This window comes from Epargyreus clarus, unplaced genomic scaffold (assembly GCF_041222505.1).
Source record: "Epargyreus clarus isolate Ecla_fem2 unplaced genomic scaffold, WU_Ecla_fem_2.2 ptg000016l, whole genome shotgun sequence".
Taxonomy (NCBI): Eukaryota; Metazoa; Arthropoda; class Insecta; order Lepidoptera; family Hesperiidae; genus Epargyreus; species Epargyreus clarus.
Window position 1 is genome coordinate 4,367,184 of NW_027332224.1, and position 13,679 is coordinate 4,380,862.

General features: G+C 36.4%; 1 protein-coding gene across 1 annotated transcript in view; it reads left to right on the top strand.

Annotated features, from left to right (window-relative positions):
* The first annotated feature begins 252 nt into the window (after positions 1-252).
* The window catches only part of Hr3 (nuclear hormone receptor 3 ROR-beta), a 165,977-nt gene continuing 152,550 nt past the window's right edge, over positions 253-13,679 (top strand). Inside the window, exon 1 of the mRNA XM_073081715.1 lies at positions 253-500. Coding sequence (XP_072937816.1) covers positions 482-500 — 19 coding nt within the window. The 5' untranslated portion in view covers positions 253-481. The remainder of the gene's footprint in view (positions 501-13,679) is intronic.

Genomic DNA, 13,679 nt, shown 5'->3' on the forward strand with positions numbered 1-13,679 from the left:
ATGTAATAATAAAATGCTACTGATTACTGACTGATTTGAAGACCACATAAATCAAAGATGTATTATCATGGAAGCTAGATTTTTAGGAACGCTACGAGAGAGGACTTTGAGCTGGAGATTAAAAATCTCAACCGCATCTGGCACGCGTACACAGAATCGGGCAATCGATCGAAGATCCACCACAGACAGAACCGGCCTCAACACCGTTAACACTGCAGCACGAAAAAAATTACAGTTAGCCCGAGTGCCGACCGCGCGTTGAACGAAAAAAGCACAGTCTGCCTCCACACCACGTCACTAGGACGTATGCGCCGTTCCCCCGCAAATGACATTAATGACAGTTCAATTCGCGCCAAACTAACTTTTTTTAGACAAAGGTTTTCACAGTGTTCTGCCGTTTATAATGGCAGAGGTCGGATAATACGTGCAAAGTGACGTTGATGGATTTTTGTTTTACAAAACTGTGTGGATTTTTGGCAACATGCCTAGCACTATTCGAGGTAAGTTTGTGATATATTATCTGTCTTGTTTTGCGTGTCATCCATTTAATATGGTTGGGAAAATAATGTTTATTATATTTCAGTTTCAAACAAATTATATGTTTTTGGATTTTTAATTTATTGCGGTACATTTACTATTGTTGTCTTGAGTGGGTTGGACTATTTTTATAAGTCTGTAGTCCAAAAAGATTCGTATTGACAAATATCATGAAAAAAATGTTTTCCGTTTCATCAATTTAATATTTAGGTTTTGATAAAATATTTTAGTTTCTTATCATTTAATCTTTGGATTTATTTTAAATTTGAAATTGTGGTTTTGAAAAAATATTTTCGTTTTTTATCTGTTAATCTGTAGATATTTTTGAGACGAAGTTCTTGACCCACTTTTCCATTTTCGGCCTTTAATTTCAGGAAAACGGAACGCAACATAGTTTTAGTTTTATGACCTAAGAGAATGAAAAGTTTTAGCTTATACGTTATTTATATTTTTATAACCATTTATATATTAAGGCAAAGGTATTTAAAATCAAAAAATAATCGAGGCCTATTTCTTCGTATAAAAATTACATTTTATATTAAATATATTACGAGATTGCGGAGGTTAATGTTTCTCTACATGCTTGGGCTTAACGGATTTTAACAAATATGATATTCGTCTAAATTGCGAAAGTAAATAGGCTATTTTTAGGCCGTAGGTATATATATTTACTTCTTAGAAAAATTTTTACTCATATAACCATCGAAAAGTCCAAATATTTTATGACGTCACTTGACATAATTACGTCATAATTTTTTGCCGCGATATTGAGGCAAAGGTCAACGCACCTCGTGTTGACGGAAGCTATGTACGATTTGAATTTCATAATGCATTTGAAAATTACAATTCCAAATCGGTTGTCTGTCACTTTCAATCATTTGGGCGCTAAAAATGTTTGAATAAAATATGGCGGTTTGTTAAAGTTGGGATTTTCAGCACGTTTTTTTATTTTAATTTGATTTAATATTGAATTTAAGGCCATAGTCTATGGTCAAATGCGAATCATTAAACCCTTAAATAAATATAACGCCTTCTACACTCACAGCCGCACACTAGGATTCTCTGTACCGTGGGTGCCATGGACATACACAAAGACGACACAAACACCCAGATCCAGATACAGACATCTAAATTTATCATTTAGATTTAGTCTGGCCGGGAATTGAACCCGGAGCCCTTTGCGCGTCAGACCAGTATGGTGACCGCTCAGCCACGAATTTGACGACCAAATTGATAGACTGTCCAACATCCTTGAGAACATTTTTTAAAGTTTTAGGCGTAGACATGTTTTACTTCATCATTTAAATAAATTATAGATAATTTGTAATACTCTCATATCTTCAAAAATCAAAGCATGCCTGGGATTTAAACCCCGGACCTCGTTTTTAACCAATAGGCTATCATTCTTATTTGCGTGTATTTATAAATATAAATAACGAAATACATGGAAAATTTGTGCCCTTTTCTCAAGTATTGCTATTTTTAAGCAAGTTTGTTTATTGCAATTATGTTTTTTTTTTTAATTGAAGTACTTAATGAGAATGCAGTCCACCACCAGAATGCAGTCCACCAGTCAAGCAATTATAGACATCTGTAATTAATCCTAGATAGAATTCGAGTTTTGCAACAGATACAATGACATTTCTACTAATGATTTCAAACAGAAATAGGTGTGGCTATGGTGTCACCAGTTTGACCACGAAAGGTTCTAACACATATTCATTAAAAACACAAACTTATATAATGGAGGTCATTGACCTTTCATAGGAATTCTTAATTTAATAGTAAATTAAAGTACTAATAAAACATAAATTGCAGAGAAAACAATTAAAAATGGCATAAAAGAGCGAATTAGGTAATTGACGTAAATTTCCATTTTATATAAAAAATCATTACGTATGTATAACTTGTTTCAATAAAAATTATAATCCTAAATTGCGGTATGTATATGCGTCTCACTCACATTTTATAGAATACGAGTGAGAGGGAAATATATTACTGTTTTATAAAACGAAGTTATACGAAGCGCATCAAAAATAAAATTGTACGGAACATTCTCAAAATGCTACAGGTCGTTGACCGTTGTTATAATTATGAGAATTACAATTACACGGTAAATGTAACTTTTATAATTGAATTAGCAGACGACCAGGCAGTCCATCTGATGATACGTGGCTACTGCTGTCCATGGACATCTGTAATCAACCCCAGATAGGATATGATTCCTAGCTAAGGTTGGGCACAGATATGCCGCTACCCCTGAGGACTAAGCTGGATTAGGTATCGCGGAAAGGTGTCTCCCTTCCCACACCCTTCAAACCAGAATATAGCAGCGCTTAAGACTACTATTATTAGGCAAAAATAGGTGTGGCGGTGGTGCCGCCGGAGTCGAACCACAAAGGGTTCTACCCACTTTAAAATGAATGAATGAGAAGGATTTATGCAATGTCCACCAGGCTGACAGGATAGGTTGCAAAATTCTTCGTGTTTTGCTAGTAACGTATCTGCCGATTTGAGGTAGGACTTTCATCTTATCAGAAGATTACAGATGTCTATGGGGGCAGTGACTATATATTTTAACGAGCTTTTGCCCGCGGCTTCGCTCGCGTTACAAAGTAATATTTTCATCCCCTATTTTATCCCCTTGGGTTTAGAATTTATCAAAATCCTTTCTTAGCGGATGCCTTCGTCATAACATCTACTTGCATGCCAAATTTCCGCCCGATCCGTCCAGTGGTTTGGGCTGTGCGTTGTTAGATCACTATGTCAGTCAGTCACCTTTGAGTTATTTAGCTTAGACTGGCTAGGGTATGACCTAAATCATCCTTATTCCTGAGCCCAGCAGTGGGACTATAATGGGTTGCTCATAAATGCTCGTTCTGAAGCTGTTACAAGCGAACAATCTTAGTCAGGGGCTACCTTTAGTATAATTTGTCAATCTTGTATTCTGTCATATAACTTATATTTTACGACATTTCAACTGAAAAGTGATATTTTTATTCGACGATGTGTGTAAATTTTTTACGATTTTCTGTTTTACAACTTCAGTTTTAATTTTAAATGTAAGATATATGTATAATTTGGTCACAGAGAAAATAGTATTTCTTAAACTACAGTTATGTAAAACAAAAGTGTTAAAGCTAATGGAAAAGCAAAAATACCAACATTATGAGTATAGGTACGACTTCTTTAAGCTATGTCCAAATCTTGTCATGTTTTCTATATAATGTTGTCTTCTTCATATGAAAGGTGGTAAACCCTCTGTGGTTCGACTCCGGCGGCACCACCGCCACACCTCTTTCTGTTATAACAGTAGTGTTATGCGCTGACGTGTTCTGGTTTGAAGGGTGAAGCTAGCTTAGTCCTTAGGGGTAGCGGCGCATCTGTGGCTCACCTCAGGTAGGAATTTCTAATCCTATCTAGGGTAGCCACTTACTGCATGCTTGTTTGCCACTCCTATGTTATTAAAGAAAAAGAAAAATAGGTATACTTTATATACACTCAGTTGGAGATATGCACAGGCCTCAAAGGCGATCCAAAAAAACCTGTGACACTTAACAGAATCGAAATTCACTAAGCATGGTATTGTATGCAAAACGGTAACGGTAACAAGTGGTAACATGTTGTGTTTACAGAGATTTAGGCGTTACGTCATATGTGCTCGTTGTACGGCACATATGAGGCGGCCATCTTAGTCCTATGCAACGCATTTGATCGGATTTTTTCTTTTTTTATAATATAGGAGTAGCAGACGAGCATGTAGTCCTGATGGTAAGTGGTTACTGCCGTTCATGGACATCCGTAATTAACCCCAGATTGAATTACATATTCTTATGTGAGGTCGGCCCCAGATGCGCCGCTACAGAGAACTAAGTTGGAACGCCTCGGAAAAGTATGTCTCCCTTACCACACTTTTCAAACCAAAATACAGCAGCGCTTAAAACTGCTGTTATGAGGCAGAAATAGGTGTGGCGTTGGTGCCGCTGGAGTCGAACCACAAAGGGTTCTACCACCTTCTAAAATAGGCGTTAGATTGTGCATGCTCTTTTGCTGCTACTGCTTTATTTTAAAAAGGTATAAATTTTATATCATATTCAGTAGGTCTGAGAATCGGCTACTATCTATTTTTCATACCCCTAAGTGATAAGGGTTGTTCACGCTTAACATTTTTTTATTTATATGGCAACAACGTTTGCCGGGGCAGCTAGTAATATATATGATAAAATAACATACTCGTATGTACGAATGTATGTACGAATAATCCCCATACGTGTGGCCGCTAGCAAGTAGCGTGTTTGTGTCGAAAAGCGACAGTCGAGGCCCTTTCTCTGTGACGTAGCGTACGGTAAACGCTAGGGACGGAGTCCGAACGCTAGGTTAGTTATCGATATCGGTAGTTTAGTTTATGGGTCACGTAGTCTTGTGTTATACAAAATATAAAAAAAAATATTCGATTCATATTTTAATCTAACCTTTTAATTAATTTATGAGCAATGAACATAAGATAGATTAGGAAAAGTTGTAATATAAGTATTATACAAAATATATAAATAAATCAATTAATATTTTTATCTAATCTTTTGGTGTATTTATGAATGTAGAATCATAGATAAAAAACGTAATTGAAATAAGTTAGTTAATTTATTGTTTTGTTTACTTGATGTAATGTAGTAATAGTAATGTTTTAGTAGGAATAGTAGTAATGTTGTCAAGAAACTTACATTTTACGATGTTCTTCATGATGTAATGTGAAGTCCAATTCGCCCTTGGCCATCAGGGTGAGTTATGGAAAAAAATCTTGACAAATACCTTTTTATTTGTAAATTGTAAAAATTGGTAAAATTAATAAATTGAACACAATAACAGAAAGATTATCATTATGACTTGTTATATAAGTAGTAATTTTTATAAGTAAGTAAATAAAAAAATGATTGCGTATTGGAAAATGACTGTATGACTGTGGATCAATTTAAAAACTAGACATTTAATTTCCACTGACATTAAAAAAACATTTACATTTAACCACTTATCACATTATGTTTCAGCAAAAACCTAAGTGGAGTGTCACTAACGTAATTAGTTTAATCACATCCCTATCCGCACATCACTAGTAGTGACGTCGGTAACGGTGCGCCTCACCCACATACGGGTAACTGTACAGTCCGTTATCCGAACGCGTTCTTGCGCGCCTGGGAAGCTAAACAGGTGGAGGCTGTATGGGTTGCGTTGCCTTTGCCAATTAAAACGATTACTGACAGCTGACGTTTACTTGAAAAAAGAATTTCAAGTTTTGATGCTTCAGTCAAGTTTGATGATACCGTCTGTGTCAAATTCGTTAAGTTAAGGCTGTATGGATTAGGTTGTCTTTGCCGCCAATTAAAAAGATTACATTGACAGCTGACATTTATTAAAAATAAACTAATTTGTGAAGGTATGTCTAAATACGTGGGCAGTTGATTAGGTGCACGCTGTATGGGCAATATTTCCTTTGTCATCAATTAGAAAAAGAGAAACAAAAGTCTTCTTAAATTCCTGGAATGCTATTCAGGTATAGGCTGTATAGGTTGAGTTGCCTTTGCCAATTAAAACGATTACTGACTGCTGACGTTTACTTGAAAAAAGAATTTCAAGTTTTGATGGTACAGTCTGTGTCAAATTCTATAAGTTAATTAAGTTAAGGCTGTATGGATTAGGTTGTCTTTGCTGCCAATTAAACAGATTACATTCACAGCTGACGTTTATTAAAAAAACTAATTTTTGAAGGTATGTCCAAATACGTGGGCAGTTGATTAGGTGCACGCCGCATGGGCAATATTTCCTTTGTCATCAATTAGAAAAAGAAATGTATATTTAAATACCTGGAATGCTATTTAGTTACAGGCTGTATGGGTTGCGTTGCCTTTGCAAATGAAAACCATTACTGACAGCTGACGTTTACTTGAAAAAAGAATTTCAAGTTTTGATGGTACAGTCTGTGTCAAATTCTATAAGTTAATTAAGTGAAGCCTATGGATTATGTTGTCTTTGCCGCCAATTAAAAATATTACATTGACAGCTGACGTTTATTAAAAAACCATCTAATTTTGAAGGTCAAAATACGTGGGCAGATGATCGGGTGCACGACGTATGGGTTATATTAAAATATATTTTATAGACGTTTATTCGAAACAGAGTCTATGTAAATAGTAGTAGTAGTAGTAGTAGTAGTAGCAGAAGTAGTAATCGTAGTAGTAGTAGTAGTAGAAGTTGCGTTGTCTTTGCCAATTAAACGAATCCTTTAATAGTTGCCATTTAATTATTATAAAAAAATGTCTGTCAAACTAGTGGCTACCAATTTTATTCGTACTACTAAGATGAATCTCACGACTTCATACATTTTAATCTGTCAGACTGAAATATTGGGCTTCCAATACGTATGTCGAAACGAAATAATGTGTTAGCTAAATAGCCGTTTAAGTATAAATAGGCTCTTTAAAAATTGTTCAATAGTTTATATGAACTGTAGCGTTTAGTAAAAAGGCTGTTTACTGAAAGGCTAAGTAACTAGTTGCATATAAAACATAAATATGCTCGATAAACATTACCCTCCTTCTGTCGCATAAAAACAAATAATTCGGGTTCATTGTCCAGTTCATATATTGCATCGATTAGAGCAAAATCTAGATTAAGCCATAATGGTCTAGACGCATTTCATGTTTAATTAAAGAAAGGGTATTTAAAACTTGAAATAATCTCTATAATGGTGGTTGTCGTGCAATTTCATGGAAAACTGGGTTTATTTTCTTGAGTCATATCCATTTTAGTAATTATCTAGTATCCTGCCTTTAAAAAAAGTTTTAAAAGGTATGTAATTCTAGCATAAAGTATAAGTAATAAGTCTACCAATACACACTTGGCCAGCGCGGTGAACTATGGCCTAATCCTTCTCATTCTGAGAGGAGAACCGTGCCCAGCAGTGGGACAGTAATAGGTTGATGATGATGTTCCTGCCTCTGGCAACAGATCTTTTAAAACGCATGGAGTTACGACTATGGTCAATTAAAATGGCTAACTTTACGCTAGATAGCTAGACCAAACGCATTTAGAGCTCACCATTTTATATATAACTAGCTGACCCGACAAACGTTGTGCCATATAAATAAAAAAAATGTTAAGAGTGAACAACCCTTATCAATTACGGGTTTGAAAAATAGATAGAATATTTGAAACTGCGATGGTAGCGAAGTCTGTCGAATCCAATGTGAAACATTCCAAAATCAATAACCACTTACGAATTTAAAATTAATTAAAAGAACCTTTTCCCACGGACTAAATTGTAAATCTAAACCATTCTCAAGTCCCCTTGAACACACACAACAAATTTCATCAAAATCAGTCCAGTCGTTTTGGAGGAGTTCAGTGACATACACACGCACATAAGAAATATATATATATATATAAAGATATAGGAGTAACAGACAAGCATTCCGTCCATCTGATGGCAAGGGGCTACTGCCGTCCATGGACGTCATTAATCAACCCCAGATAGGATTAGAAATTCCTAAGAGGTCGGCCACAGATACGCCGCTGCCCTTGAGAACTTTACTGGAACACCTCGGAAAAATATGTTTTCCTTATCACACCCTTCACACTGCTTTTATGAGGCAGATATTGATGTGGCGGTGGTGCCGCCGGAGTCGAACCACAAAAGGCTCTACCATTCTTTAACCAAGAAGAGCTTTTGGCAAATCTTTACGATACGATATTTTTAACAGTTTTCTCATTTGATAAATAATTGATTAAAAAGTTGCACATAGCTTCAGAACACATGAATTATGAATTTTAGTAGGCATTACGGTAAAATAACATCTATTAAAACTCTAATAAGTAAGTTATGGTATGGTCCTCACGAGTAGCGGCGTATCTGTAGCCGACCTAAGGTAGGAATTTCTAATCCTATTTGTGGTTGTTTACCGATGACGGCAGTAGTCATTTACCATCAGATAGACTGCATGCTCGTTTGCTACTCCTATAGTATAAAAATTGTATAAACTTACAAAAGTTCTAGTTTAAATATTAGACACATTATCTAGATAAACCCAACAAAATACGAGTAGCATTGCGTGTGTAAAAACGAAATATATGTTTATTTAAATTCTTTCCATTTTATTTGCAAAGTGTAAAATGTATGCAGTTTAATGGTAAATGGCTAGACAGATATTCTTATTATTTCTTATATATTCGTATACGAAGTATCTTATTATTTTTTAAGAATACTGTTGTAATATCATTAGTATAGTTAGATATTACTATTCATATAGGATATTTTATGTTAGTCGTCATCGTCGTCATCAACTCATTACTGTCACACTTCTGGGCACGGGTAACCTTTAAAAATGAGAAGGATTAGGCAGCGCGCCGCGTTGGCCAAGGGCGAATTGGTAGACTTCATGCCTTTGAAAACTTTTTGTAAGATTTCTAAGGTATGCAGGTTTCCTCACGATGTTTTCCTTCATTGGTTAAGCAAGTGACATTTAATTTATAAGACACATAACATTGAAAAATTAGAGGTGCGTGCCCGGGATTTTAATTTCGGACCCCTCGATCAAGAGGCCGAGTTACTTAACCACTAGGCTGTCACAGCTTTTTTTGTTTTGTATTATTTTTATTTAAATATTTATGACTTTATGGGATGGTGGTAGAACGGCTCGTGGTTCGACTCCAAACCATGTATTTCTTTGTAATTTAGATGGTAATTTTCCTGGGCGAGCACAAGCGAGTAAAGCTTTATAAAGATTAACATTTTAATATTTAACCAATTAAAAATAAAAAAAATTATCCTGCTATATTTGCATAGTTAAAATCCTGTTATTCGCTAATAGATTAGTAAAGATTACTCACTCCTAACAAGAAAATGTACCCAGTTTTGAGAATTGAAATAGTTGCGTAAAAAGGTTTGCCACGTCTCCGTGCTAAAATGTCCCTAAAATATTTGAAATAATTATTTATTTATTATGTAAATTACGCAGTATTAGTTATTGATTCGTAAATTTTCTCTAAAAATGTTTTTATTTGTCAAGAATTAAAAAAAATAACTTACTAATAAGCCGTTTGTGGCTTCATTCAATTTCAAGGCGGCGAAGTATCTTTACGAAGAATCTATGGCTATAATAATAATTAGTAGAAATTAAAAACACTGAGAATTTTGGTTGTACGGAACCCTGCGGGTGCGGCTTAAAACTTGCACTAGGCCAATTCTTAATCTGCTCATTTTTTGCCTACTAAAGATTAAAATTTCACAATTCTTCTTACCACAAAATGTCAAATTTCGATCTTTAGTAGGTAAAGCATTGGAAACGCCAATTATTAACAACGGGCTTATCAACTACCAAAGTTTTCTTCACGTCTGTTGAACTATGGTAGTGATCACAAAGCAGTCATGATACATATTTATGTAATAAGAAAACAAGGAACTAATCTTTAAAGTTATTGCTAAGAAACAAATCAAATAACTATGATTACCACTTAATCTTGATAAAAATATTCACGTTTTCGGTTGTACATATTTGCGGGGTTATGAAATATGTCATTATCTACACCTATACACTTTTGTACTTTGTGTACACAAATCATCATAGGAAATGAAACACACACAATCAAATTTTATTGATCTATTTTTACGCAAATGTCAAATTATGACAAGCTATTCAAAATGGCGTCGTGGCGCGGGTTGCTAAGGCAACGCGGTAGTAACGTGGAAATATTTTAATCTGTATTATAATTTGTTGATGGGCGATCAGTTATAGACGTGGATTGGAGAGGTCGTTCACCTCTATCGGTTGTGGCATTAGATACTACCTATACCGCTATGTTTTGTAATTTTGGCGGCCCGCTGGTGGGAATGCCAGTTGTGTAAATAAAAAAGAAAAGAAAGTGAACAATAGGGTTTTTGATAACTTGAAAATATATTTACTTTTTTTAGTCTAAGTTGCCAGTATTTAATGAATTATTTATTTTTAATGGTTATCAACTATAATTTAGTTTTTGGTATGTGGATAAAAATGCATATTTTTTCTGTAGTGTAAGATTAGTTGATTTTGAAATATTATGTGGCGGAGGTTGTAAAATCTGGCAGTTTAATACTGATATTTTTTATAATACAATAAAAATACTATGTTACATTATACTAGCAATTTAACTGTAAATTTTTATAGTTAAATATTAGCAATGCCAAATATTTTAATAAAAAATATTGTTGTTTTAAAAATATTAGTATCTTTTTTCCAAATGATTTGTTACAGGGACAAATGCTTTTTTTGTTTAAATTAATTCGCTATCCTAGAATAATGTAGACTTTAGTATTTATAGTCGTAAAAAATTTTACCAGGCGTGACCCAGACAAACAAAACGGCACAGAGTCAACATTCCCAAGAATTAATTCCACAAAGAAAGTCATCTACGACCTTGTGAAAGGTTACCTACATACCCTAGGTTACAAACTAGCCTAGAACAGCTAACTGTACTGGCTAACGCCACACATACTAATCACGGCCCGTTTAAAAAAAAACTGTTCTTTTTTCAAATTCGCACCGCGTTTGACAATAAAATTTAAAAGCACCGTAACAATTGCGCAACGCGGGTCAACGCTCGAAGTTCGGCTATTTCCCGTTAGTCGGCGCACGTGATCGTGAGCGGTTTTACTTTTAAATTTGCAATTTAGTACCGCTATCGCCTAATAGATGGCGTTGGCGCGTCGCTAGTTAGCGTGGTCACGTGTTAGACTTGGTGTAGACTGTTATATGGGACACGGTAATGCTTTACACTTTATTGCGGAGTTGATGCTAAGCGGACATTGGCTTATTGACATCTTTGAGTACGTACACTGTTATAACAATGATGAATAACTGTCCCATTGCTGGGCACAGGTTTCTTCTGTTGTATGACTATACAATGTGTTTTTAAACTTATCACGATCAGTATTAGATTTTCAAATCAATCAAAATTAAAAAACATCTTCAGTAAAAAAAAAATGTCATTGTAGTGTGATGGGTGGGCATGTTTTATGTTCGAAAACTGTTATTCATAATTGAGTTTGTTAAGCAGTTTCATTATCTAAATTTTGAAGCTTACCATTACGATTACCTAACATGCCCTAAGGTGTACCTTTTTATAACGAGGGGGAAACCTTCAAAAGGTACCCGGAGCGACACAGGGTTATGTGGGACTTTTACCGCACTAAACCCTCGGTGGCCGTCCTCAGCGCTGCGTAGAGGACTCCGGGATCTCCAACGGAACGCAACCGGACTCCTCTTAGCGCGGTGCTCCGTCGGGCTCCGCCCAGGTGAGCTTGACGCTCGCCACACCGTCTGGTGTGCATGACGACGACCACATCCACCACATACTCTTGCTGTCCGCAACCCCGGAAGCCCCCTTTTAGTCGCCTCTTACGACAGGCAGGGGATACCGTAGCCCTATTCTCGTCCCGGAACAATTAAAATAAAGCCTTCGTAAAGGCCCAATGATCGAAAACAGGATCCAAATAAAATGTCGAAAGCGCTTTTCAGTAAAACATCATCAATTTCCCAAACAAATCATGTGTGACCTAAAAAGGCTCAAGTCATTGGGTCACGCTATTGATCGACCTTGAATAGAACCTAGGTCACCCCGGACCTTGCGCAAAACTGAGCTGTTTTAATCACTGCGCATAATAATTTCATGTTTATTTTTTTTTTATAATATAGAAGAAGCAGACGAGTATGCAGTTCACTTAATGGTAAGTGGCTACTACCGCCCATGGACAGTAAATCAACCCCAGATAGGATTAGATATTCCTACCTGGGGTCGGCCACAGATGCGCCGCTACTCCTGCGGACTAAGCTGAAAAGCCTCGGATAGGTATGTCTCCCTTACCCTTGAAACCAGAATACTTTTATGGTAAAATAAAACATCATAACCTAGAGTTTTTAAAAAAAAAAGGTTCTTAAAGGAGTGTGAAGTCTACGAATTCGCACTTGGCCAGCGTGGTGGACTATGGACTAAACTTACAGACTAGGCCTAGAAATAAATATGGTGGTACTTTCTCGGTCGAACCATAGTGGCTCTGCCATATTTTTTTTTACTATATGATTTAAGATTAATATTATCGCGGTATTGACACATTTTAATATGTAACGGGTACTCACAATACGCGGTTTTTAAATTATTTTTTGCCGAAGAAATTAAAAACCCGTTACATTAAAAAAAATGTTTTAAAACTCTTATATTATAAAGAATTAAACGCCAAAATTGCTAACAATTTTCGGTCTACACCGGTCGCCATAAAACTTAGGAAATCTCTTTTTTACGGAGGTTTTTATGTAGTTTAACTAACTAGTCATTATAACATATTACAACCAAATCGTAACCAAAAATCTATGTAAAGACACAGGCGGAAACTAGTATTTTTTAACCTGTAAAGTAATGTAGGGCGCAATGTAGGGCTCCGTGGGCGAGCTAGGGCATATTTCAGGGTCAATCGATAGTTCCCGGATCCCGCTGCAGCTAGATTCTGAATAGCGTTTTGAGTTTTCAGAAAACGGTTCTAGTTTTTTTAAACAATACTAACTTTTACCTGCGGTTTCCCTCGTAGTCAGTGGATTTTATCTATCCCACGGGAACGGTAGATAATTTTTCGGTATAAAAGGTAGCCTATGTCCTTTTCTGAACCCCGACAACGTGTGTACAAAATTTCATGACAATCGGTTTTGAAGTTACGGCGTGAAAGTATAACAAGCAAACTTTTTTTTTTTTTTTGTCGAGGGGGAAACCTTCAAAAGGTACCCGACAACGTGGGAGCGACGCCGAGTTATGTGTGATTTTTACCGCACTAAAACCCCCCTGGTGGCCGTCCTCTGCGCTGCGTTGAGGGCTCCGGGATCTCCAAAGGAACGCAACCGGATTCCTCTTAGCGCGTTGCCCCGTCGGGCTCCGCCCAGGTGAGCTTGACGCTCGCCACACCATCTGGTGTATACGACTGTATGCGACCACACATACCGTCGTCCTTCCCGGGGCCGCTGGCCAGGTGGTTCGAGCTTCCACTCTTGCCGCCCGCAACCCCGGAAGCCCCCTTTTAGTCGCCTCTTACGACAGGCAGGGGATACCGTAGCCCTATTCTAGTCCCGGAA